Genomic DNA, 27,420 nt, shown 5'->3' on the forward strand with positions numbered 1-27,420 from the left:
TATCAAAATAAATGATGAATGAAACATATCTTTAGATGACATGAAGGCAAAACAAGTTTAAGGTTGTGACACAATTTCGAGGCATTTGTCTATTTTTATTCTGACAGACTGAAGGACTGGCGCAGAACTTAAAAAGCTAAAGGCCAAAAAAAAAAAACAAGTTTCTTTAAAAACTCAAGGGAAGCGCACAGCAGCCAATGCAGAAACATCTGAAGGGACACACAAAAACACACTGACAGAAACATGAAACGACACCAATGTACGTATGCACACAGCAATGAAGACAACAAATCCAGCATGTCTGAACACCAATTTGGGGTCCCCTGTATGTAGGTTGTGGGAAATATGATTGTGCTACAGCTGTGTCCTTCTCAGCAATATGCTGCACGTAAACTCAAATAAATGAACGCTCACACACACACACACCAGAAGCAAGTCACAAATCTAGTGCATGTAGGCACTCAGACACACAGCAGAACAGATAAGAACAGACAGCTCTGTTTTTTTCTTTGGCCATTGTTAGAGAGAGGACTGACTCCACTGCCCCAACATGAACATGTTGCATCTTTCCAATATTCAACATGACATTTTGTTAAAAAAAAAAAAAAAAAAAGAGAGAGAGAGAGAGAGAGAGAGAGAGAGAAAAGGAAGGGTAAAAAAAGAAAAAAGAAATCAGAGAGATCCAACTTGGAGCTGGCTGGTTCCGTTGAGAGCTATCATGTTGAATTACATGGATGCACTGTCAGTGGCTTTCTAGGTATATTAGCTGCAGCTAGCAGGGAGTAAATGTCATAAAGATATAGTTGATATAAATGACTGTAAAAGGACACTGGTGATAAGTTTGAAGGGGGTGATGCGGTTGGGGTTGAGAGTGTGTACTCAAACAAACATCCAAATATATTCACACTGAGTGCCCTGTCGCCCCAGCTGAGGTTTGACCTTCCTCAATACAGATGCTCCAGGAGCTGTACTATGATTTTGAAAGTCTGCTCCAGTCACAGTGAATCAGGGTCAGTCTGCAGTCTACTGACAGCTCAACACTCTAGACAAGTGAAGATGAATAGCTGCTGCGGGACAAACTTGTTCTTGTACTATTTTTCCCAGCACTTTTTCCTGCTGTACCGTAATATTGGAACAGGAACGGAAGTAAAATTGATTGCAATCACACTGTGGATGTTGCAGCTTGAGAAACCTCACAGAGAGACCAGGTAGTATGTCTACATGACGATTCAGTTGTATTAACATACATATTGTCAAATGCAATCCAAACTGTCTAAACATGCTTTACAGAACTCATAACCGAAGCCCCCAGAGTGAGGGTGACAATGGCAAAGAAAAACTGCTACCTAAAATTAGTCTGGGCAAAAAAAAAAAACGCCTGCATATAGCGGTATACCATATCGGTTGATATCGGAATCAGAAATTAAGAATTTGGACAACATCGGCTATCGGCAAAAAGTTAATATCGGTCAACATCCCTAATTCAGATGAAAACCATTTTTCTTTAAAGATGATTATTAAGGCACTCTCTGTCTGGTTTTGGGGGTGTTGGTTAAACAAAGCAAATAATGTGAGGATGATGTGGTGGACTCTGGGTGAATATTCAATATTTATCTACTTGTCTACTCATCCAAAGCTGGATTGCTAACCCCGGTTTTCCAGATGTTCCTCATGTAATTCTCTCCAGCGACCAGTGTACTATCACACAAAGACGGATCCCCAAAGTGTTTACTGCAAGCATTTACTGTCACTATCTATGTGCTAAAAGAAAAATGGGTGAAGTGTTGATGCCTAGGCTTGTTCCGACCATACACCAGCAATGCCAATGTGTTTATGGTTTGCTTGGCTCTGGGGAAACATCTGAGATGGAAATTACAAGAGTCTTAGCTTGGCAGCCAGAGCTTCATCTGCTGTCAGCTACAAAGTTATGGGCAACATTTTATATGTGGATGAAGCTTAAGGTTGCCATTCTTTTGGTCAATACCCAAAGTTCATTACCATATGTCAACCTGACCATTCTTCATTGTCTGCAGTTGTCCACTAATACCTGAATTCTGTACTCCTCCAACCTGCCTTTGATAGCATAAACAAAAGAGAATACTGCTGTCTCTAACAGCATTATTTATATTCATTATCAAACTCTTTCTCTGTTTCTACCCAGCTGGTCTTAAGCAGATGTGTCCCTCCATATGAGCTGGATTCTGTTCAAGGTTTTTTCCTGTTTAAAGGGAGCTTTTCTTTGCCAACCATACCTTTGTGGGGTTTTAGGCCTAGTTTCAGACCGGGTTTTGTAAAGCATCTGGAGACAACTTGTATCGTTATTGACACTATACAAATAAAATTGAATTGAATTAAGCTGAATTGACTAATTGGGGGCTTGAACATTGATTGACAGGTAAATGAAAAAGTTTTGCCTTACAACTCAGCTCAGTCTTTACCATGAGCACCACCAAAACACAATAAAACTAAACAGATTCATTGATCATTAACTGGGAACCAAAAGTCTAGATGCCAGTAGTTGGAGTGTTGTAAAAATGGTGTTGCTTTGATCAGAGTTGTCTGTGGGTGGAGGAGAAGCAGTCTGCAGATTTACTGAGGGTTAGGTACATCGTACTCCATGTAGTATTAAATGTCTACACCATCATAGTAAAGTCAAGCTAATAAAAATACAGGGAAAATAGAAATGGCACTGAGGGACTCTCACATCCAAACCCAGCAGCACCTGCAGCAGAGAAGTGCTGATGCCCACACAGCTGTTGAGTGGATAGGAAAAAACGTGGCTTTGCACCTGAGGACGAGTCTAAAGATTCAACGTGGTGATGTTTAGAATATTATGCAAATATTTCCCTGTGCAGCAACATTTCACTCACTTAATGGATTTAACTCAACTTTAACAGCTCTGCAATGGTGCGCAGTGTGCATATCTGCAGGTTAGATTTACAGTCTACAATCCAGATTTAACAGGGCTCTGGTTAATTCACTGATTTATATTCAGCAACAAGTTAGCAGAGGGCCTATGAAGATCAACATGTTGATTAAGTGTATTTAACAGCTGCTTCGATGTGTATCTCAATGTAGCAAATGCTTGATCAGTCGAAAGAAATTGGGTTATCAATATTATTATATTACTACAAAATCGGAGTGACATTGCAGGCTGAGATTAAGACTAAAACATTGTTATTCAAAATAATTTTTGAATAACAAATTCTCCCAGTAATCACTGCTAAATGCACTCAGTGCAAACTGGGACAGTGTGCCACAGAAAAGTTCAATATTTTACTGAGTCAAAGTCAGGCATGTCAGACGCAGACAAAGAACCAGGAGACACAAGAGCTGTGATCTGACCGTGACTTTGTGTTGCCCGGTGAGGTTGGGCCATTCGCACAGCAGCTGGCTCTCAGACAGGGTGAGGATGCAGGGAGTTTCTCCAATCAGCACCGTGTAGTTCAGGCGACTGTTACCTGGAGCTGCTGGGATCAGGTTCCGGCCCTAAACGTGGACAGGGGGCAGGAGAAGTGATGAGGAGAGGCACTCATTTGTTCATGCTTTACTTCAATGTCGACATTGACAAAAATACATACATATTAATTGCTACATAGTAGTAACAGCAAGAGTACAAAAGGCTACACATGGACGGATGGATACAAAGAAAACCAGGGCTATAGGAAATGTGGCAAGAAAACATCAGGACACCGAGCATAACGAGATGAGAGAGCAGAGAAAAGATTATGAGAGAGGTGAAAAAAAATGAAAGAGGAATACTGAGAATACTGTAAAGTGAGAGAGAAATGAAGGGAACAAGCATGATGAAGGGAGCGTGAGAGAGAGAGAGGAGATGGCTGCCCTGTCTCCCGCTGGCTTAGCAATGGGACACAGAGACAGACTCTGGTTTCCAATCTCATCGTCTCTGCATGCCGCCACCAACCCCTGCTCTGCAGCCCTGTAAACATGCATCCCATTCCATCTCGTGAACACGCACACAAAGTCCTTGTCACATACACATACATACAGTTCAAGTCACACGTGCATTGGAGTCTCAGTCACACACTGAGCCGTTGCCACACATAAACAACAGGCAAGAATCATCATGCGGGGGAAACACAACCTTGAAAACGCATGCAAGACAGTGGAATGGTCTGTTTTTCTACTTTTCCCCTCTTCTCTCGCTAACCCACCTCAGTAAAGACACACATCACCCTACAGATGACAAAAAAATTGCGTGGCAGGCACAGTGTGTACATCTGAGAAGTGCTACCCCGACATCGCATCTTGCCAAATTACATTTATTTTGTCCGTCTAATCAGTGCTTCCAGTGGGTAGGCAGCTCCACCAACAAGCCAAGCATTAGATTTGGAAATTACTGAGAGGCTCTTTGCTAATAAATACCATTTAAGAAATAAATCACAACGATTAGGCTGCTTTCAATGTGTTCATGGAAATAACCAGCATGACACACTCTCAGTGTTAATTTGCCTTAACAAGAGATAGTTAAGGCAAATTCTAGCAGGAGATAAAATCTTTGAATACTGGATTAAATCCAAATGTAGTAATGATCAAAAATGTATTAATTTTATATTGATAGCACACATACTGCCAACAGAAATGATTGATTTGCGCACTTGTGAAATTTAGTTTCTACCTACTCTATTAGTTATTTCTGGCCTCTAATCCGCTCATTATTTAAGTTTATTTCACATTAGTAATATCATATAAATATTCCATCTGAAACAGCCACATTAATTCCTCTTCAATCACTCTCTGACTAAACAATTTAAGGTGAGCTCTGTGAGATAATGTAATGGCACATACACAGGGCTCAGGAACTGCCAATTAATTTCACACGCTTACGTCCAATCACTGCTAAATAAAAATGAAATCCAATATAATCCAAATTTCTTGGACCGTAGGCCTCTGTGCTTCTACACCACTATTCCAGCACTAGAAATTAATTACGCAAATTGAAAGGACCATTATTTAAGAGGGCTTGGGGTTGTGGAGGGGGACGGCGTTCAAATAAGTTGCTGTTAGTTACTGAAGGACAGAAATTGGCCTTGGAAGGTGTGGACATTTGCTTTCATCAATTATGAAGTAGTGAGTTTTTTCTCTCCTCCTCTTGAGAGTTGTTTTTTCTATTTCTTTCTTTAAAAAAAACTCTTAGAGTGTGCTTTGGCGTGTCTGAGTAGACTTTATACAAGAAAGTTTTGATATTTTTGACACCTCTGTAGAAAAGCTGAAAGTTGGATAACCTTGAGATAAAAACTGTGTACTTTTTGTATGAATGCTTGGGATTCAAAACTGTTAAAATGAAAACAGTTCATAGTCCTTATATTGTGAAACTTTAGCTCATCATTCTTTATATAAAATAGCTGTTAATCAAACCAGCCAAGAGCAGCTGTTAAATCATATTGAAACTTGTCGAGGCTTGATTTTTTGCACATAAGGCTCTAGGAGAGTTTGGGAAGAGGTATTGTTTTCAGGTTCCAAAACCACAAGGCCAGTGTAAAGATATATGGATTGTTTGGAGCAGTATGCGAACCAGAATCCAGCATGTCTAGTCTATTGCAGATGTAAAATGTTTCCATGAGGGTTCAGGGTGAATGGACTATCTGCTCTATACTGGATGAGTGGAAGTTTACACAATGAGTTGGATTACCTTGGCCAAACACACTGATTAGTCCCTATCCTAAAAGCATGTTCTCTTTGGATATAGCTGGTTAAGACGTCTCATCTTCTATTACCGCTTATCCTCACTAGGGTCATTCTTACAAACTAGTAAACATATTAAAGATATTAAGATATATTAAGATATTAAAATTCTGCATGTTGATATTAGTGGTTCTTGTTTTTTTTTTGTTTGTTTTTTTTTGTCTTACTGGGATTTAGAGATGAGCTGAGCTGACATTTACTTTCAGTGAAGCCAAATACAGTATGTGCCATGTGGGCATGGAAAAGCTGACATATGACTTGATGCTTAAATATTACCTGCAGGGAGGCTCTAAAGAATGGCAGCCCTCATTACACATTAAATGTGCTAGTCTATGGTGAAGTGTGACGTACCATCTAATTTCCTAACACAACACAAAACAAGGATCTTTCCAAGTCTGCAACCACTGCTCAATAAATGTTTCATTAACTAGAAATCAGGTTTCATTTCCAACAATTAAATGTGACTTTTAAGTGACAGGAGCCTTATTACCACTCCATAACAAAAGTGTAATAGAATGTCTTGTCTTCCTAGAAAAGTATTTGCCAGTGTTTTTTGCAAGATAAAAATCTCAGTCCACAGCACTGGTAAAATAAACTGAAATGTACTACAGCCTTGAAGAAGGAATCTTCCGTCTGACCTTCAGAATAAGCGGGGATGTTGGCTTGAGCTCCAGGACCCCAGAGGGACTCAGTGGTTCAAACACAGGGTCAGGGTAGTAGCTGAACGTCTCGTTGACCACCACCAGAGCGTTCACGTTGTCCATGTAGAACCCGATCTCATCAGGACCGGTGCCAGTCTCAGAAAAGCTAAGCTCTGAGTCTGCCACTGATGGAGCGAGGCACACCATGATGGAGTTATTATACACTGTGCAGTTCTGAAAGTGACACAGAAAGATTTTTGTTATTTTAGTCAAGAGAAAAAGAGAATCCCCTTAGTTGGAATAAAACAACATCAAAAGGACATATTTAAATACTTTGCAGAATGAAATACACTAACGCTGTTAGTGAATATTAGATATTGGATATTGAGTTAAACAGTGCCTCTTTTAGAAATGCTAATACTAAACTGCAGGCTAGGCTATAATTTTCTTTTAAAATTGATCTACTGGGTGTAATAACCCAAACCTTTTGTAAATCAGTGCCCTGTGAAACTACAATGCTGTTAGACTTATTGGAAATGTAAATTGGTTGCAAATGTATGATCAACTGTTAATAATAGGCAATATGCTCTAAGCCATTGGTTGTACCTGGGAGTATACTTTGAAGTACTTTGGAGAAAACATGAACACATGATGTCATGGCCACGTTTGCATCAAGTTATACACTGTGTTACAAATTATGATGCAAATGATATTTTTCTCCGATTTTCCTAAATAGTCGAAGCAAATGATAATCAGCATAATTTTCAAGTCATCAACCATTAGTTTAATGAATTCTAATGTTACTGAACAAACCTCCCAATGACAACAGTATTTTTCAAAAATAAAAAGCTTGAAATGCACTGTTCCAAATTATTACGCACAACAGAGTTTTATAACATTTTGCAGGTTGTTAAGAACTGAAAATGCTCATCTTTTGAATTTGCAGCATTGGGAGGTCATATTTACTGAAATCAAAAGCTATTTCAATCAAAAACATCTTATCACATCAAGTTACATTTTAACAAAGGAACCCTTATTTGATAACAGCTTCACAATTCTTGCGTCCATTGACCTTGCAAGTTTTTGGAGGGTTTCTGCTTGAATTTCATTGCAGGATGTCAGAATAGCCTCCCAGAGTTGCTGTTTGGATGTGAACTGCCTCCCACCCCACCCTAGACCTTTTGCTTGAGGATGCTCCAAAGGTTCTCAATAGGGTTGAGGTCAGGGGAGGATGGGGGCCACACCATGAGTTTCTCTCCTTTTGTGCCCATAGAAGCCAGTGATGCAGAGGTATTCCTTGCAGCATGAGATGGTGCATTGTTATGCGTGAAGATGATTTTGTTACGGAAATCACGGTTGTTCTTTTTGTACCATGGAAGAAAGTGGTAGGTCAGAAACTCCACATACTTTAGGTCATTTTCACACCTTCAGGGACCCTAAAGGGGCCGACCAGCTCTCTCCCCATGATTCCGGCTCAAAACATGACTCTGCCACCTCCTTGCTGACGGCGCAGCTTTGTTGGAACATGGTGGCCATCCACCAACCATCTACTACTCCACCCATCTGGACCATCCAGGGTTGCACAGCACTCATCAGTGAACAAGACTGTTTGAAAATTAGTCTTCATGTATTTCTGGGCCCAGTGCAGCCATTTCTGCTTGTACCTTGATGTTCGTGGGACTCCATAGGCACCAGCAGCTTCAGATATCTGTTTGCTACTTTGTAATGGGATTTTAGCAGCTGCTGTCTTTATCCGATGTATCCATCTGGCAGAAACCTTCCTCATTGTGCCTTTATCTGCACGAACCCATGTGTGCTCTGAACCAGCCACAATTCTCTTAACAGTACGATGATCACGCTTAAGTTTTCGCGAAATATCTAAGGTTTTCATACCTTGTCCAAGATATTGAACTATTTCACGCTTTTCAGCGTAGATCCTTTTTCCTTCCCATATTGCTTGGAAATAGTCATCTGCTTAATAATGTGGAACGCCCTTCTTAAGTAGTTTTTTTACTTAATTGGGCTCACCTGGCAAACTAATTATCACAGGTGTCTGAGATTGATTTCAGTGATCCAAAGAGCCCTGCGACACAATACCATCCATGAGTTTAATTGAAAAACAAAAAATGTAATCTTTATGACACTTAAATACAATTTGCCTAATAATTTGGAACACAGTGTAGAATTGCTTAGAGGACTATATTGATGTTTCTGCATGCTTTAGACAACAAATGCATTTTATAATTCCTACAGTCCATTTTGGTGGGATAGAGAAGCTGTTTTATTATACTTAAGTAGGATGTGAAATCAGTCTATACATATGGTTCAGTTAGTATCCAATTTTAAAGTCACTTAGAAAAACCAAATGATATAATTTCTACTGTGATTCTCACACAACTTAACTGTTATATTGTATGGGAATAAACACAAACAAAAGGCTGTCCAGAAAGTGAGAAACTGTAATTTGTGGCAAATAGGGTGACAACACTAAACATCAAAATGTTGTTTTTCTGGACTTTATTTATTATTTATTTTATTTATTTATTCTTTGGCTGTGTCGTTGGTCGTTGGTTGTGGAGTTCGGCGGAGTGGCCGTTGTGTCCGTTGGTGTGTTCCTGCTATTGGGTGCTAGCGCTGTCCCCTGAGCTGCCTGGAGTGAGGTCTCAGACACCCGCTTCTCAAAGTGCTTTGAGAAAATTAGGTACAGAACTCATGAAACTCTTGAGCTGGGGCTTCAGGTTTTACTTGGATTCTTTCTTCCTTTTTTATTACTCTAACAAAAATCTTACTCTCTCTCCACACACACTTATTCTCTCAGCCACAAACACTCATGTGGCGTGGTGACATTTGAAAAGCTATATGGCTTGAGGTAGTGTTAGAAAGAGGCTGTAGAAAGACGAGACGAGAGCAACACAAAGAGAAAGCCTGTCTGCCACCTTCAGCAGTACATACAAGAAACTGTTTGTAGATGTGCTGAGTACATGTATGGGTGTGCCTGAATGTATTTGTTGGTTAATGTGTGTGTGTATCTGAACAATGTACACTGTATCTACTGTATGCCTGGGTGTGTTTGTGAATTTAAACTTGAGCACATGAGCCTGTACACTCTGGTTTAAATGGGACCCTGTTTGTTAGTCTGGATGCGAATTCCATGATTATCTGTCAGTAACATCTGTACTCACATGAAAGGATTCTGCTTGCCCATATTTGGCCCTGATCTTCGGCTCTCGAATGGTTGCGAGGTTGGTACCACTCACTGTCAGCAGAGTCCCACCACTGTAGCAGAGGAAGACAGACAGAAAAGGGTAGAAGGTAAGTCAAAACAAATGCACAGTTGCCAAAAAAATGGACTTCTAATTATTGGCGACCAATTTCATATGTAGCAGCTTATCTGGATCACATTACAGAGGTAGTAGGTGTGCCAAGTCCTGCTACAAATTTACTTGCAAAATGGTCAATAAGACAATGTGCATTTTGCAAATGTCTTACAAATGGTTACTATTAAGCTGGTAGAGTGGCTGTTGAAATGCCAGAATTTGAACACTAGAAATGAGGACTGATATCACAAAGCACGTGCAGTAATTGAATGTAAGCAACAGATAAATGTTACTAAACACATAGTGTCTTGAGTTTCAAGGCACTAAGGACATAGTCTGTATTAAATCAAAACTGCATTGTTGCAGTGAAAAGTTTACTGAAGTTTGATAAAGAAGATAGTATTTTTCCAACCTGCAAAAGTACATCGAACACTGAAACCCCTTTGTGTCATTTTATTAGTGAAGACACCTTCAGACAGTCATGGACATGGTAGGAGGCGAACCTGCAAGCTGCACCCCTAACCACTACTCCACAGCTCCTCTCAGAGTAGAAACCCTATTTTGTTAAATCAGTATTAGACCAAACTACATCTTGATTAGTTAAGGAGATAGTCATCACCAAGTCAGCACTGATTGAGGCAAGTGTGTTTGGTTACTAATAGTTGGTGTGATCTAACATGACTGGTGGGCGTTTCTTTTGGTGTCCATAAACAATGCAAGATTAGTAGCACTGAGGTAGGATCATGAAAAAAAGCAGTTTTTTATTTATTTATTTATTTTTTTAACGTGTTTTACTTTGTCAGTACGCAACTTGTTTTACAGTTGTGGAGTTTTCTGTTGTTGAAGATCACTTCTCTTCACTGCTGGTAGGCTATACATGCCTCTGACAAATACATTTATATAAGGTGTCTTTAAGTAGGGTTCTTGTTGCCTGGAAGGAAATATGTAATAGGGAGTATTACTGCTGGCTGAAATAAAAGGCTAGAATAAAACCTTGCATCTTGAGGAAGCCATAAATAATGTGTGGCTCCTTACTAAATGTAGGACACAAAAGTATTTCATACACATACACTAGGGATCCAAAAAGGTATTCCAGTGCATTGGTAGAGCCTATAGTTCAGATTCAGTTAGATCTAACTGAAACTAGATTCCATGCCCCTGCAGATGTTTTGCAAACTTGGTGTAGATGGTCAAAGACTTTTAGAACCTGCTGCCTCTGCTTAAAGACAAATCTTTCTAGGATTTAATTCCTCCATGGCTGACCACGTTCTCTATCTTTGTTGCTCTTTTAAATATTCTTGAATATTGTTAAGTTTCATCACAAATTACAATTTTAATGTCAATGCTTGGATGTACAGTATATTAATCTATAATCTTTGAAGGCTTGTACGTGGTAGAATTCCACAGATCTTTGCAGCAGTTGGCCATATAAAACTGCAAGGGTCTTCCTGTTCTTTATCCCTTCATCTCTATACCTTACATACTATTCCTCCAGGATTCATGAGATCGTTCAGAAATTCTGTGAGTCTGCCTGTATTGCCTCCATATGAAAGTAATGGAGTGTCTGCAGCTGCAAGTACATGAGTGGACAATTGTCCCACCGCTTTAAATTGTAGGATTATGATGTGATGGCTGGAGCTGACAATCCTGTCTGTCTCAATAAAGAATGAGAGCATACAAATGCATAGTCCAATCTGTCCAACACGGGAGGTAGCACTTCCTTGAGGTTGGCTGTGTAGCTGCTAAATCAGTTGTTCTTGGAGAATCAGGCAACTGATCCAGGCAACATATTCACAGGCTATTATAAAGACATTACAGACAGACACAATAACTGAAAGATTCTGTCATGATATGAGGCCTTTCACTGGGACACTGGGCAAGTCTACTCTCTTCCTCAACTCTGACACACAAGGGTATTAGGGCATATTCAATTTGTCGGCTCACCATGCACTACCACTGACTTCCACAACATGCAGGTGTCATTCAGAGTCAACTTTGATCTCACACTTATTCAGAGTGACTTAGTGTACAAGCACTAACAGCAGGGTAAAGGAAGGTGAAAGTGGGCAGATACGGGTTCTCTCAAAGCAATTTATACCAGTAATGGTAATGATAGGGTGCAATAGGGAGGTAGATGTACTGTGTCTGACAATGGGGGTTGATAAAGGCTTCAGGTCTGGCTATTCTTCTCAGCATGTTTTTTTTTTTTCTTTTCTTTGGGTAGTTTGGCTGGCTAAGGGAAATCGATCACATTTATTCTTTGGATAAACCTATAATATTTAAGATGTGACTGCATGATGGTGGGTATTTTAATAGTTGATACATGCGTTGAAACGTCTTACTGGTCAGTTTTACTTTTACATGCTTTTTGCATCACTTTGTATAATACTGTTTTCATGTCACTACTAGAACAACACTATAGCCTTTAAGAGCCAAATTCAACTCAGCTGGCTGTGAGTCACTTCAGTTACTAATCACTACGGCTGAGTGCCATGAAAATATGCCACCAGGTAATGAAATTCATTCTGTACAAATCAAGTCTATTAGAATACAATTTGTGTCATCATTTCTGAAAAAAATTACAAAATACAGTTTAGCAGCTCTCTGGCACTATTCTGTTACACAGCGTCTAATTAAGAAGTTTACCAGGTAACACTTTCTATGAAGGTTGTATTTATAATGCCCTATGAATGCACTCATAATATTTTATAAGGTGTCTATAAAGCATTATAATGGTCATTATTACCATCTATACATATTCACAAGTCGTTATAACCAACTTCATGATGCATTATGACAACTGGTTATGAATGATTATAATTTTAATCTGAATAGTGCATCATAAATGTCAATATCTGCCTAGTCACTTGTTCATTTTATGATGCATCATAACTACTTTGCTTTGCTAAATGTGTATAGTGATGCATAATGAGTTTTGACTTCGCCTATAGTGCTTTATATCTGTAGTTATAAGTATATGTAATAAAGTTATAATAATGTATATATCTCCCTACAGCACACAGTTATAAACATCTATGCAATATCATAAGTGCTATTTGTCAGCGCTAAGTAAAGTGACAAGAATATGACACTATTATTAACAGATATAAGTTACTATGAGTAATTAAAAGGTGCAATGAACTAAGTCCTGAGTCTGGCATCTTTACCCCATATGCCCAATGTTAATATCAAAGGTGTTATTTGTCAGCTTTAGGTAAATTAGTGCAAATGAGGTGTTGTGGATATAAGACTATTATAAACAAATATGAGGCACAATGAAATGAGAGCCTGGACAGTAAAGACAAAAGGAATGTATTTATTTCACTTTATTTTCATTTAAACCAACACACATAATCAGAATGATTATCAATGTTCTGAGCACATTACACAAACACATGAAACACGTGAAACAGGCCACAAAAGTGGCACGGCATGGTCCTAGAGATGTGTCTTTTAAAAGTGCCTTTGGGTTGGTGAGGTGATTCAGGGTCAAAGGTCAGGAGATGGTTTGACAGCAACTACAAGAAGAACAGAGGCAAATCTTTAGTGTTCTAGCTGGGTTTGTTTTTTATGCAGAAAGGTTTGATTGAAAACACATAAGCAAATCACGTGTTTTTGTTTAAAGCAGCCTAATGAGAAATTATATTACCGCATATCATGCAGACACCGCAGATTACCCGTAGGTGGCTTAAGCTAGCTACACGAAAGTTACCAGACACGGCTAGTTTTAATTTACAAATTAGATCGTTTTCATATTCTTGCGTTTAATGATTGAAACCATTCGAAATCATTGCTTTAATACGTAAACCATGTGTTTCACGTAAGCAAAGTAAGGCATTAGCTCACAAAACACTAGCAGGACAGTGAGACAACCTACCTGTCCTGGAGAGGACTCAGCGAAGAAAGAGCGGAAAACCCGCAGTCAATGCTTTACGACAGTGGGAGGAGCTGAGGAGGGAGGTGGGTGGGTGGGGTCAGGGGCCATGGACTAAAGAATGACATTTCTACAATAATAATACTATTAATAAAAATGATATTAAAATAATATCTGACGGCATTCAATAAATGCGGACATTTCAAGCGATCCTGTATAAAGAAGCGGTTAAATGCCAACCCGGTCTCACAGTAGATGTGAAACTGTCACGAAAATTAATCTATTGTTTGGTGCCTGCCGATTTTTCTCAAATTTTCATGCCGCTCGAAACGGATTTCAAACTGATGTATTTCAATTGGAAGTTATTTCGTACTATGAGGACGACTGTCAATGTGACACTGCGCAATGAAGAGGTTTGATTTAATTTCATTTAGACTAGATTTGCAATGGTCTTATTTCGGTTTTTAATGTAACGTCAATTTTGCTGCAGGATTCGGCACTTTGAGATTCGAAAAAAAATTAACGGTTATTTGTTATATCGGTCTCTTATAAATCGCTAGATGTAGATCACTAGAAATGTCCGCATTTATTGAATACCGTCAGATATTATTTTAATATCGTTTTTATTTATATTATTATTATTGTAGAAATGTCATTCCTTAGTCCATGACCCCTGACCTCTGACCCCACCCACCTCCGTCCACAGCTCCACCCACTGTCGTAAAGCATTGACTATATGTACTAGTCGTAAAGCGGCTTTTCTTTCCTTTCTTCGCTGAGTCCTCTCCAGGACACGTATGTTGTCTCTCTGTCCAGCTAGTGTTTTGTGAGCTAATGCCTTACTTTGCTTACATGAAGCACGTGGTTTACGTATTAAAGCAATGATTTCGAATGGTTTCAATCATTAAACGCAAGAATATGAAAACGATCTAATTTGTGAATTAAAACTAGCCGTGTCTAGTAACCTTCGTGTAGCTAGCTTAAGCCACCTACGGGTAATCTGCGGTGTCTGCATGATATGCGGTAATATAATGTCTCGTTACGCTGCTTTAAACAAAAAAACGTGATCTGCTTATGTGTTTTCAATCAAAAATTTCTGCATAAAAACAAACCCAGCTAGAGCACTAAAGATTTGCCTCTGTTCTTCTTGTAGTTGCTGTCAAACCATCTCCTGACCTTTGACCCTGAATCACCTCACCAACCCAAAGGCACTTTTAAGATCCACATCTCTAGGACCACGGCGTGCCACTTTTGTGGCCTGTTTCACATGTTTCATGTGTTTGTTTAATGTGCTCAGAAAATTGATAATCATTCTGATTATGTGTGTTGGTTTAAATGAAAATGAAGTGAACTAAATGCATTCCTTTTGTCTTTACTGTCCAGGCTCTCATTTCATTGTGCCTCATATTTGTTTATAATAGTCTTATATCCACAACACCTCATTTGCACTAATTTACCTTAAGCTGACAAATAACACCTTTGAAATTAACATTGTGCATATGGGGTAAAGATGCCAGACTCAGGACTTAGTTCATTGCACCTTTTAATTACTCATAGTAACTTATATCTGTTGATAATAGTGTCGTATTCTTGTCACTTTACTTAGCGCTGACAAATAGCACTTATGATATTGCATAGCTGTTTGTAACTGTGTGCTGTAGGGAGATGTATACATTATTATAACTTTATTACATATACTTATAACTACAGATATAAAGCAGTATAGGCGAAGTCAAAACTCATTATGCATCACTAACACATTTAGCAAAGCAAAGTAGTTATGATGCATCATAAAATGAACAAGTGACTAGGCAGATATTGACATATTTATAATGCACTATTCAGATTAAAATTATAATCATTCATAACCAGTTGTCATAGTGCATCATGAAGTTGGTTATAACGACTTGTGAATATGTATAGATGGTAATAATGACCATTATAATGCTTTATAGACACCTTATAAAATATTATGAGTGCATTCATAGGGCATTATAAATACAACCTTCATAGAAAGTGTTACCAGAAGGGGTAATATTGTGAAACTTGTAATGTATACACCCTTCATTCCAATATTAATACAAATAAGTTGATTGTGTCATGGCATGGAAATGTCCTCCTGATTAACAAAAGCACTCAAGCCAAATTCAAAACAGATTTTTAATTAGATGTATATGTCACTGCAACAAATGCATTGCAGGAGTACATTGACTACTCTTCTTAAAACGCTGTCGGGCTCTGTGTCTCCTTTCTGAAGTTTTCTTCCTCTCTCTCTTTCTCCTCAGCTTGATGTATATTTATACTGAGTCCCTCTGTCCCTGTTGCTCCTCTTTTTGTCTAAGTGAGTCTCTTTAGCTCAGGTACATGCTTCAGGGAACAGACAACAAGACAATCAGAATAAACTCCCAGGGATAGCTGGGGAAATACAATAAACAAGCGAAGATAAACAGTAACATAACGTTAAAGAAATTTATTTATAACAACAAGGATAAATAATAACAACAAAAGCCTACCACATAGGTAGGGTGTGGGTGTCAGTTAGGACTGGGAGATATGGACCAAAAGTCATATCCCGATATATTTAGGCTGAATATCGATATACAATATATATCCCGATATTTTTATAGCAAAGTGAGAGCAAATGTTTAGTCACAATCAAAGCCAAATATGACATGTTACAGGAAGGCCAGTTAAAATAATTGTCAGCTGTTCAAAGAACAATAAAATGTAAACATAAATACTGGAGTACAGGAGTACCTTTTTTGAAATCAAACCTCCATAAAGTGCACATTTAATATATCTTAAATAAGAATAGCACATAAAGTAAAATAGGCAATCATTTTCTGAAATTAATATTTTTATATGAGAAAAGCATCAACATTTTGACAACTATCAATGGCTTGCTGTAACTTGTTTATTGTACTCCCTACATATAACGTCATTTTGTTGCTCATCTGATACTTTGAATCCGAACCATCTTCATATTACTGAGCCACTACTTTTTCTTTTACCAACCAATTCTTCCTCGGCACCAGTGGCGCAAAAAGTGGGTATGCACTATATGCGGTGCATAGGGGCATTGCACTAGAGGGGGCGCCAAAGCAACGGGGGAAAATAATTTAGAGTAGGCATTTTCTTTATTTAAGAGCTTTTGTGCATGTGTAAATGATTAATAACAGAGGCACGTTACTGATTAGGCGCCCCCCGCCTCACAAGGCCTATGAAACCTCTCTCTCTGCCTGTCTCTCTCTTTCACATAGGCAGTCCCGGGTCGGACTGTGAGAGTTGCGTGCCTGATTTTCCCTCCGTCATACGTCATCGCGTACATTACAGACAGCATTGCATTTTGTTGATGACCTGAAGAATGGTCCGGCCAAATCCCCGCTCCTTCGAAAGGCTGCTGATATTAGAATAAATCACTGTGTCCTGCACAGAGCCCGATATCTGCCGCCGAATCTCCTCTTCTCTTGCAGCGCTGCCATGATCGTTAAAATGCGTGGGAGATCGCTATAAAAGCTGTATATAAACACAGTCGCCGTTTACCTATGCGCTTCCATTAACGATTGTGTAACAACATATTTGATTTGTTTGATTGAACAAAATGAAAAAAGAAAAAAAAAACTCTGCCCATCAGAGATCAGTCTTTATGGGAGTAGACCAAAACTTGTTTTTGAGATGAAGCTTCTAGAAAAACCCGGGTCGATGTGACCCTGGATTTTATCGTCTCGGCTCGACGCGGAGAGCTGACGCTTCGATGCTGCTGCTGATATCTGCCTGTTACATTCTTACTCGACGGCCTGACAGACTGTATCATTGTAGATGCTTCAGCTCAAAAACAAGTTTTGGTATCTGAAGGGCAGAGAATTGTGTTCATTGTATTTCAATCAAACAAATCAAATGTGTTGTCACACAATCGTTAATGGAAGCGCATAGGCGAACGGCGATCTCCCATACTTTTTTAACGATCATGGCAGCGCTCCGCATCCGAAGAAAAGAGATTTGGTGGCAGTTATCGGGCTCTGTGCAGGACACAATGATTTATTGTTTTAGTCACGTGTGTCTGCATACCAGTCAGAAAGTAGGTAATTGCTCTGTGTGTGAAAGAGGAGGCGCGGAGGAGCGGGGAGCAGTGCGGAGAGCAGTGCATTGAGTTCCGGCTCAGCAGCTTGCCCGGAGCGAGAACCACAGCGCAAATTTGAACTACGCATCTCGATATATGCGATATGGTCCAATCCCATATCTCATTAAAAAAATATATATATATCGATATATTTTTTTATATCGATATATCGCTCAGCCCTAATGTCAGTGTTTATCAGCGTGTCTGTTGATGTCTGTGAATGTCCTGGTACTGAATGTAATGTGTTGGATGAAGTAAAATAACTAAGAATCAGGCCAAAGCCAAACAAACAAAAACGTGGCGCCCTCAGGATGGAACATCAGACAGAGAGAGAGAGATGCCAGGTCTTAAAAAGGCTGCCCACTGGGAGACTGGCCAGGTGCTCCCAGTTTGCCTAACTACTCTACGCCTACCAGCTAGGTACTTGAAAGACAAAAACACACCAAACAAGCCATGCCAGCCAGGAGGCCATTACACTCTACACTGCTCTCCCTCCTCCTTGTAGTCATTTCTTCCCATTTTCCTGCTTGTTTTTTTTTTCTTTTTAGATCTACACTCTTTTTGGCCTTAACCGCCTCCTTCTGAATATTATTATTTTGTGACTGTTATTTTTACAGCAGTGGATGCTTTTAAGCGTACTATCGTTTTAAGTTATTACTGTGAGAATTTGACCAAACAAATATTGCATGACATTAATTTGGCCTCTGAGTCATACCATTATGTGAAGTTTGCTTTGAACTAATTGACTTCACTGAAATTGCTGGATTTACTTGTGGGAGGGAATAGACTACTCAACAGAAGTTTTTTTGTTACCGTGTGCATAAGGCTAAAAAGCTTGAGTGGGTTTTAGAGGAGTACACACTACAGACTGTAAATAAAGATGGATGGCGGAACAGCTCCTCAAAAGTGAAGCCACCGTAAGTACTCTCATGTTAGATAGTTAATATAATGCTGATGCATGTTCAAGTGTCCATTTCCCTGAGTTATCTATTTCAGCTATATAAAAAGGATGTGATGGGGCGGTATTTAGCTCAGTGAGTAGAGCAGCTGCCCCATGTGTTGAGGCTATAGCCCTCCTATGACTCGACTTATGGGTTCGGTTCGACTCCCGCACCGAGCGGCCTTTCCCGCATGTTATTCCCCCTTCTCTGCCTCCCGTTTGCTGTCTCTCTCCATTGTTCTGTCAAAATAACAAGAAAAAAAGGATGTGATCTCAAAATGACTATCGGTTGCTTTCTAATATTCTAAGATATGCTTGAGAAATAGCCAAGGTTATACCCATCTGAAGTATCTACATAGTGTGTTTGGAAAGATAATTTAATATTTTGTCCCAAAATTGTTTAGCTAACCTCTAATACCACCCACATCTCTTTCCTCAGTATTCCTGAATGATTTATTTTTTTATGTGCTCTGTCCTCTTCCTAAATGGAAAATCATCAGCAAAGCACAATGATAATGCACTCTCACCACCCCTGCTCTTTTTCTCTTCTCGCCATCTTTCATACACTCTTGCTATCATCTCCTGAGCTCAATGATAGTACTCTGCTGGTGTGCATGTATGCACACAAAGGCAGGCAATGAGGCAGATAGGAACCGATACAATATCACATCTCTCCGGTTCATTATACATTTGAATTTGAACCGACACAGGACAAAGAATGGCTAAAATGGATCAGCTAAATTAAAAGCTCCCACTGGTAGGAAGCAACATACTCACATGCTTCGTGACAGTTTGGTAGCTGCTCGTGAGGTGTGTGACTTGTTTTGTGGTTTCACAAACCAGGTGGAGGAGAGATCTGGGGCTAAACATCAGGGAATCTGGGAATCAGTGGTGTGTGTATTTATGTGTGTCTGCCCACATGTCTCTTTTATAAGAGGGATCATCACCCTTGCTTCCTGAAGCACAACCCCACACTTGTGAGCTCCCATACAGACACCATCACAGTGGGTGGGCAGGGCAGTGATTGGGGCTCGGCTGCTTCTTAGTCAGTCGTACAGGGGAAAAGGATCTGGGCAGGATTCATCAACATTTTCCTTTAAAAAGGGGGGTTTACGCCAGGAGCTCAACTACCTACTTTCTGAGGGGTATGCAGACACAATACAGATGTCCCAGCATTTGGAGTCGCACCACTGCACAGTGATGCTAACAGAGGAAGTCCCATCAGGAGCAGAGAGTAGCACAAGGAACGGAGGGTCACCTAATCATCAGTGTCGTGCCTCTGTTATTGATCACATCATTTACACATGCACCAGCTGCTGAATAAAGAAAACATCAAATCCAAATAGTTTTGCGGCGCATAGGAGTGATGTGACCCACTTTTTGTGATTTTTTTTGTGGTAAAAATTACATGTGTGTATGGTACTGTTTAAAAACCTTGGCAACTTGCCAATAAATATCCAATAAGTGGACCCCGTTTATCTTCCAGAGTTCCAACTGATACAATGATGTCATTTATTGAAAAAAATATCAGAGTAAATGGTAGGAAAATGTTGAGCCAATATATGAGTAGATACTGGTATGAAACAAAGGGAATTAGGCCTCTCTCACATAAAAGCTGCCACCAATAATGGCATTACAGGCGGCTGAATAAATAAAGGTCCCAGACACTATTAGAGGAAATACAGTACGTGGTGTAAAAAGTATGCTTTTTAGAGATCAAACACCAGTACATCCAGTACATCAGTTAATATTGTGGTAGTATATACTTCCAACATAGGAATAAAATAATTGATTATTCTAAATAACGAAAAAATCAACCAACCTCAGCGAGATGAAGCGATGAAACAACATATTTGGTCTCTACTTTCCAACTGTGGAACTGACTTGGATATCTGAAATGACTAAAATTAAGTACTCCATCCATTCAAGTAAATCATAACATAACAGAATAGCTCACCTGGCAATGCTCCAATCAGGTTCAATCCTCAGAACAGTAGGGTCTTCTGTGTAGTTAAACTTGACTTCTGGGTTTCTGAGCTCAGCATCATCAATATTCACCAAAACTGAAGTAGTACCTGGAGCCAATCCAGCTGGTGTGACGCACACTATCTCACAGGCACTCCTCCTGGATGGACAAATACAGGACAAGTTGGAGGAATGTCAGTTAATAGATAATACACATTTTGGCCCTTTCAGTTATTTCCTTGCAAAAAAGGAAAAAATTACATGAAAGCAGTCACTTTAGAGATGACTGCTAAAAGCCTGCTATTTACTGCAGAGCATGGGTAAATCCATCAGGGGGCAGTCCCAAAATGTATACAACACGTTCTTCAGGCAAGAGTTTATTACGCAGGTGGCACAGTGGTCTGAGAAATTCTTCTATCAAATATGATTTTATAAATTGACCCAAATATCCACAAAAAAACTTTGAATATATTTTAAAGATGTGACTTTCTCACAACACATTCTAAGATATGAAGAATTCTTGGAAAGAATAAACACGAAGACAAAGTCCAAACATAGAAAACCTCAGTAAAGGAAGGGTTTCCAACCAGACACCAGCAACATGCAGTCTGGCAGGATCTCATTACTCTAAAAACGAAATTATAATAATAAAGAGACAATGACCACTGTATTGTGCCAAGGCATTCATTAATTACCGAGGTCAAACTAGGCAGTTGACTAATTAAGATCATTCTCTTTGCATCTGACTATGAAGATTTCCGCAATTTGACCAGTTTTCCATCGTCTTGGATTACATGGATTAAAGTTTATTTAAAAGAGCTCTAACGAGGCTATGTCAATGGGAGCCTGGAGTCTCAAGGTGTGAATGGTGTTGAAACTTCTTGGGGACAGAAGTCAAAACTGAATTATAAATAGATGGTAAATTAAATCTCGTCTGTTTAGAGAAGGTTTTTCCACTTTGACATAGATGGCTTCCTTTCCTCTTCTCTCAAACCATCTGTCCTCTCTGGCCAGGACCTTGACATTGGTATCTTCAAAGGAGTGTCCTTTGTCCTTCAGGTAGAGGTGGACTGCTGAGTCGTTCCCTGATGAGCTGGCTCTCCTGTGTTGGGCCATGCGTTTGTGGATGGGTTGTTTAGCTTCCCCAATGTACAAGTCTGTACATTCCACACTACACTGAACAGCATACACTACATTACTCTGTTTCTGTCTAGGTGTTTTGTCTTTGAGGTGGACCAGTTTCTGTCTTAGTGTGTTGCCAGGTTTGAATTAAACTGGGTTGCGGCGTTTTCCGAAAATTCTCCTCAATTTCTCTGATGCACCAGCTATGTAGGGGATGGTGATGTTCTTCCTTCTGCTGTGCTCATCTTCCCTGTCCTTCCTGGGGTGTCTTTTTGAGCCTTTGACAAAGGCCCAGTTGGGATATCCACATGTTTTGAGGGTTTGTTTGATGTGTTGTCCCTCCTTGTCCTTGCCATCCTGTCTTGTGGGTACAGTCTGTGCTTGGTGCTGGAGGGTTCTGGGAGTCATGAGAATGTGGGTGTTAGCCACAGAGTTTTCCTATTCAAACCTCAATTTCCCACTAGTTTACCAGAACTGAAGAAGCTACTCGGATGAGTGCCGAAACGTCTTCAAGAAATCCTACAAGTCCAGCTGACCTTAGACATAATGGAAGACCTGCACAAGGTAGCCCTCAATCGCGCACACTCTAGAGCTCCACGCGAGATCTAGCCTCGTGGGATAAGGATATTCATAATAAAAAGAGAGGGATCAGCTCAGAATGACAAATGGCCAGAATGATGTCAGGCCAGTTGAGACCACAGTTATGAGGAGAATCACTAGTGACACAGTTCACCGTAATAGATTGGATCCTGCCTGCAAAGCCCTCTGCTCAAGAAGGCATACTGTACAGGCCCATCTAACGTTTGCAAATGAACATCTGAGTGAAAGGCCTGGGAGAAGGTGGTCAGATGAGACCAAAATTGAACTCTTCGACATCAACTCCACTTACCATGAAGGAGAAAGTCAGAATGGATAGAGAACCCCCAATATCTGCTCTTCCAAGTCCCTTGGAATTTAATCATAGCAACCTCATTGAGAAAGAAAACACATACCCCAGCAATCTTTCAAGATGCGACAGTCATACAGTTAGGGTGTGACAGATAAACACATGGGTGAGCGAACAGCTGTAGTGAAGTGGAGTCTGTGGGATTGCAGGATTACTGTGAGGAGGATGCAGCACAGAAATGATTGCTGTGACATCAAAGCCAGCGTACGATTGCTTCAGTAGAGATTAGCTATGAGAGGCTAATCCATGCGTTTGACATGCCAGCAACTGTGGTGATAGTTTGGATTTTCTGCATGCTCTAGATTAGGGAAAGCCTGTGTGAGTGCAGACAAAGCGATGCTGCAAGCAACAAGAACACTTGACACAAAAAGTCAAGCCTCCCCCCAACACACGTACGTATGCACGTGCGCATGCACACAACAACCAGACACACAGATTACTTGCTTACATGTGCATGTAATAGCTCAATGATAATTACATTTTTGTTTTTATAAATCTTCAGTTGGAGAATCCATGTTTGCACATTTTCTTTAGCTCCACCTGCATACCTCCAGTCATAATTATATATCAGGTTTTGTCTTGAGTATTATTATTTTTATTATTCTTTTCTAAAACTCTTTCTCTAGTACAGTATGTTTACCTCAACAGGGTCATTTCAGTTTAATTTAGAAAGAATTAAATTCTCCTTACTTTTTGAAGTAGCAGGGTTGCAGTCCTATCCTGACAGACACGTAGCTACCTGCATTTAGGTAGCTTCCCTCGATTGTGACTTGAGTGCCGCCTGAAATGGGCCCCTGAGATGGCTGGATGCGAGTGAAGTATGGAGTCTGGAAAAGAGGGGATAAAAAAGAAAGAAGTAAAATTAAATCAAACAACAATTGTACATTATTGCATGCCTTCTTTTAATCTGTATTTTTAAATACACCCATTGGTGCATTTAAACAGGAGTAAACAGGAATGAGATACCTCTTAAATTAACTGTGTCATCGGGTGGGGGGGGGGGCCAAAACGTTTAAAAGCTTTAAAAATAAAGTACTAATCATAGGCAGTTTTTACAATGGGGTGATCAGACCACACAATGCCCTACATTTTTTTTTAAATAACTTTACAACAAAACAAAGAAATATAAAACAGAATTAAACCAAGTTGTCTAGTGACATGTAAGTACCAAGCCGTTACAGGTTATGTTAGCTTCAGGTAGACACCATGTCCCTAATAAATCCATGACTTTCCACCATTTTTTAACACTATAGAGACTACCAGGAAAGGACATTCAGGACCAACAACAAGAGTGCTTACTCCAAAGAAATCCATTTGAATTCTCCAATAGAATTTTTTTTTTCTTTCTTGTTTGGCTCTCCCTTTTGACTTGTCACAGTTGTCATAGAGCAACTAACACTGAACTGAATATGCTTGTTCAGATCCTTACCACAAAGGTGAATGGCCTTGGTGACAGGGCTCTGTAGTCGTTCACACAGTCTCTCACACACACCTCCACCTGAGCTTCTTGCACTCTGTAGCCTGTAGCATCATTCAGCAGACACACAATTCTGTAGATAAAGAGGTGGGTTTATAAAATCCAGCTTCAAACAGACGCATCCTTTTACAAAACAGTGTCACATATTCATGGGTCAACAACATGACACTAGGAAGCACAGAGATAAAGCACAAACCAAAGAAAAGAGCATACATTGGGAGTTATGACACACACAGACACACACAAAACTCATGTCACTATATTTTTATACAGTAACATTCATGGCTGAATTTTTTGTGCTGTCTGATTGGTCAGAATCAGATAAGGGCTCACTGCTAAATCCTTTTTGTATCTATATTTCACATCTCTCTGTGAGGGTTGTTTTTGTTTTCTTAGCTACAACTAACAGTCAGTTGCACAGAGATCTGCTGTCCAGGGATCACCTGCACCTCTCTTGGACGGGTCTGTTGGACTCTTTTAACTGGATCCTCCAGAGTAGTTTTCATCTATTGTTTTCAGCCCACATTTGCAAAAGAGAATTATTTATATATAGATTTATTTATATATATATTGTGACTGAATCCTCTCTTGGTTTCGTTGTTTTGGTGTTACTACTCCCCAACAGTGTCATACACTGTCATGGTCATTCAGGTTCATGGACACTCAGTGAAATGGGCATGCATGCAGGCTTATCCATGCAAGTATCATAAGTTCCTAACCTACCTCTCTGCACTCAGGTACTCATCCTCAACAGGGACACAGGGCACCTTCCCCAACCTGACCCCCATCTGGATGTCTCTGAACTGCAGACCCAGATTTTCTCCCAGGATGGTCACCCTGGTCCCCCCCTGACGAGGCCCCGTCTCAGGGAATAACTGCACAGATGAGAACAAAAGTTGGTAAGAATGAAGTAGGAAAAGAAAAATTAAACAGAGTGTACCAAAATCTGTAGATGTCCACTCCATATTCCTACTCACATAAAAAATCACAGATGCTTACAGTCTCAAAGTGAATTTAAAATTTGTCCCCAAGTATGATGTTGCATATTCCCAGATATATGCAGACATGCCACCCGAAAACTCAGACATTCACACACTTCTGAAAAAATTACCCATAGCTGTTGATTCAAGATTTAAAGAGGAAAAATCACCTTCTATGCTTTGAAAAAGACTTAAAATGAGATAAGAGGAGGGCAAAAACCTCCACAACGAATCTGGTATCATCTCTGTTTAATTGAAACTGCTTGTCTTCAGTGATGGGTCTGCGGTGGAGTAACGCTCAGTTGCGTCGACCAACCTTAATGTGATTTATTTAGCCAGGTTACGATGCATAACGGGTACAGGTGTACCTGGTGTGACAAAACAAATATGGTGACTGATGGACAGTGGTTGTCACAAACCATGGTCACACTAGGTGGACATACACACGCACACATAATCCCTAACAAGCATTGCAAGGTAATTATGTGTAATCTGTCCATTGCCCTGCTCTTCAGTATGGCTTGGCAGACAGCAGTGTGGAAAAGCACATTCAGGCGATGTCATTAAACAGTCACAGTGCTATTATTACAGCAAGGATTGTACCAAACTACAGATTTCACAGACAAGACATAACAGTGTGTAGAGTGTATACAAAACCATCTATGTTTTAATTCAAGGCCCTAGATTTTGCATTATATTAAATAAAAATAAGAAACTGGAAAATATCAAAAAATATAAAGGTTAAGTATAAATGTAAAAATGTTGCCTGGAAACCAATCATAACATATTCAGAGAACCATATAAAAACTTGGAATAGAATTTCAACACTTCCAAAATAAACTTCACAAGGATCATTCCATGTTTCAACAAACAAAAATCTATGTTGTCAGATGCCTTTTAAAAGATACTTTAATCGCATACTGTTGTTGGGACTCAGCCCATTCAAAATGGAGGACAAGGCCACATGACCCTCTTTGTTCCCCAGACAAAGAAGGTCTTTGGACTCAACCTCCCAGCAGCCTTCACCTTTTCACAATTAGGTGTGAAACCTGTGTGTGATCCCCATTGGTCATTGTATGCCCAAGACCTCTGAGGTCATCAAACCAATAAAAGGGAGAGAAGCCTCCTCTCTCTTACTCTTACTCTTTATTGTGATTCTCTGCTCTCTGGTCTTCCTAAAAAAGAACACTTACAATTTACAACTTTTACAAAATTCCACGGCACTATTTATTTTTGTAAATAGTGCCCTCTATGTCAGATAGAGCTCGCTATTTACAGTGCATAATCTTGATTGGCACTGTCTGTAGAAGGCAGTATACAATCCACAACATAAATGGTGCTTCCGTGTGAAGAAGCATCATATTCATCATATTCTTACTAATTTATTTACGTCATAGTTGTGCCAGAGCACGTCACTTTATTCAGACTCACAAAACGATCTAATGATTATCTTAAATAAACCCAGTCTTTCTCTTGCTAACAGCATTTTGGAAGCTGCTGCATGCTGGCAGAAAAAAAGCGAAAAAAATAAAATACAACACCTTTGGCAAAATGCCACCTATGCCTGAAACTACACTGACACATAACAACCAGCAACTATAGGCAGATAATACTGTGTTGTGTTTAAGGCACAGTATTGTAAACATTGACCTTACATGCCTTGTTACCCTGTAATTTAACCATGCAGACGAAATTTCAACATAATCTATAAAACACAATAATGTAGTAACTACAGTGAAGTGAATTAAAGTACCAAGAGGAAGGCAGAGAGAGAGAGCAGTCTGCAGCCTAATATTTGGAAGCTGACTCATATTGGAACCAGAGTCACCAGCAGAGTCTCAGTAGTTTGGTTCCACAAACACAATACCTGGTAAACACTGACCAGAATGAGAGGCCATCAAGCTCCAGGGTACGGTATGGACAGCAGATGTCAGGGTGTGGAAATGGGGCTTCAGATGGGTTTGGAAATATGAAGCAACAATACCACAAAACACAGTCAGCTAGCCACCAAGTCCCGGGATAAAAACTGTGGCAGAGCCTCAGACAGAGAGACGAAAGAGAAAGAAGAATGATGTTAAAGGGATCATGACTATTGTCAGGGGGTGGAATTTCGAAAAGGACCAGTGGAAAACTCTGTGGTATAATATATACAATCACACCACACATAATAATCATTGGGCAATGACAAATGCTTTTGGATAGCTCATACATTCATGTGTCATTAGAACAGGATGGTTTTGATGCTAGAGTTAAGCTGGCGTGGAAGAAACTTTAAACACACATTAGCTTGAATACATGCCTGCATTACAACTGTACTTTTAAATAATGGTGT

General features: G+C 39.7%; 1 protein-coding gene across 2 annotated transcripts in view; it reads right to left on the minus strand.

Moving 5' to 3' along the window:
• The window catches only part of LOC125013276 (plexin-A1-like), a 286,335-nt gene that overhangs the window by 48,158 nt on the left and 210,757 nt on the right, over nt 1-27,420 (minus strand). For both annotated transcript variants that reach the window (XM_047593791.1, XM_047593782.1), the window contains exons 13-19: nt 24,832-24,983; nt 24,061-24,181; nt 23,322-23,458; nt 20,556-20,723; nt 9,530-9,623; nt 6,345-6,581; nt 3,346-3,489 (exon numbers count right to left, since the gene is read on the minus strand). In XM_047593791.1, coding sequence (XP_047449747.1) covers nt 3,346-3,489; nt 6,345-6,581; nt 9,530-9,623; nt 20,556-20,723; nt 23,322-23,458; nt 24,061-24,181; nt 24,832-24,983 — 1,053 coding nt within the window. The remainder of the gene's footprint in view (nt 1-3,345; nt 3,490-6,344; nt 6,582-9,529; nt 9,624-20,555; nt 20,724-23,321; nt 23,459-24,060; nt 24,182-24,831; nt 24,984-27,420) is intronic.

Source organism: Mugil cephalus, chromosome 1 (assembly GCF_022458985.1).
Source record: "Mugil cephalus isolate CIBA_MC_2020 chromosome 1, CIBA_Mcephalus_1.1, whole genome shotgun sequence".
In the NCBI taxonomy this organism is placed as follows: Eukaryota; Metazoa; Chordata; class Actinopteri; order Mugiliformes; family Mugilidae; genus Mugil; species Mugil cephalus.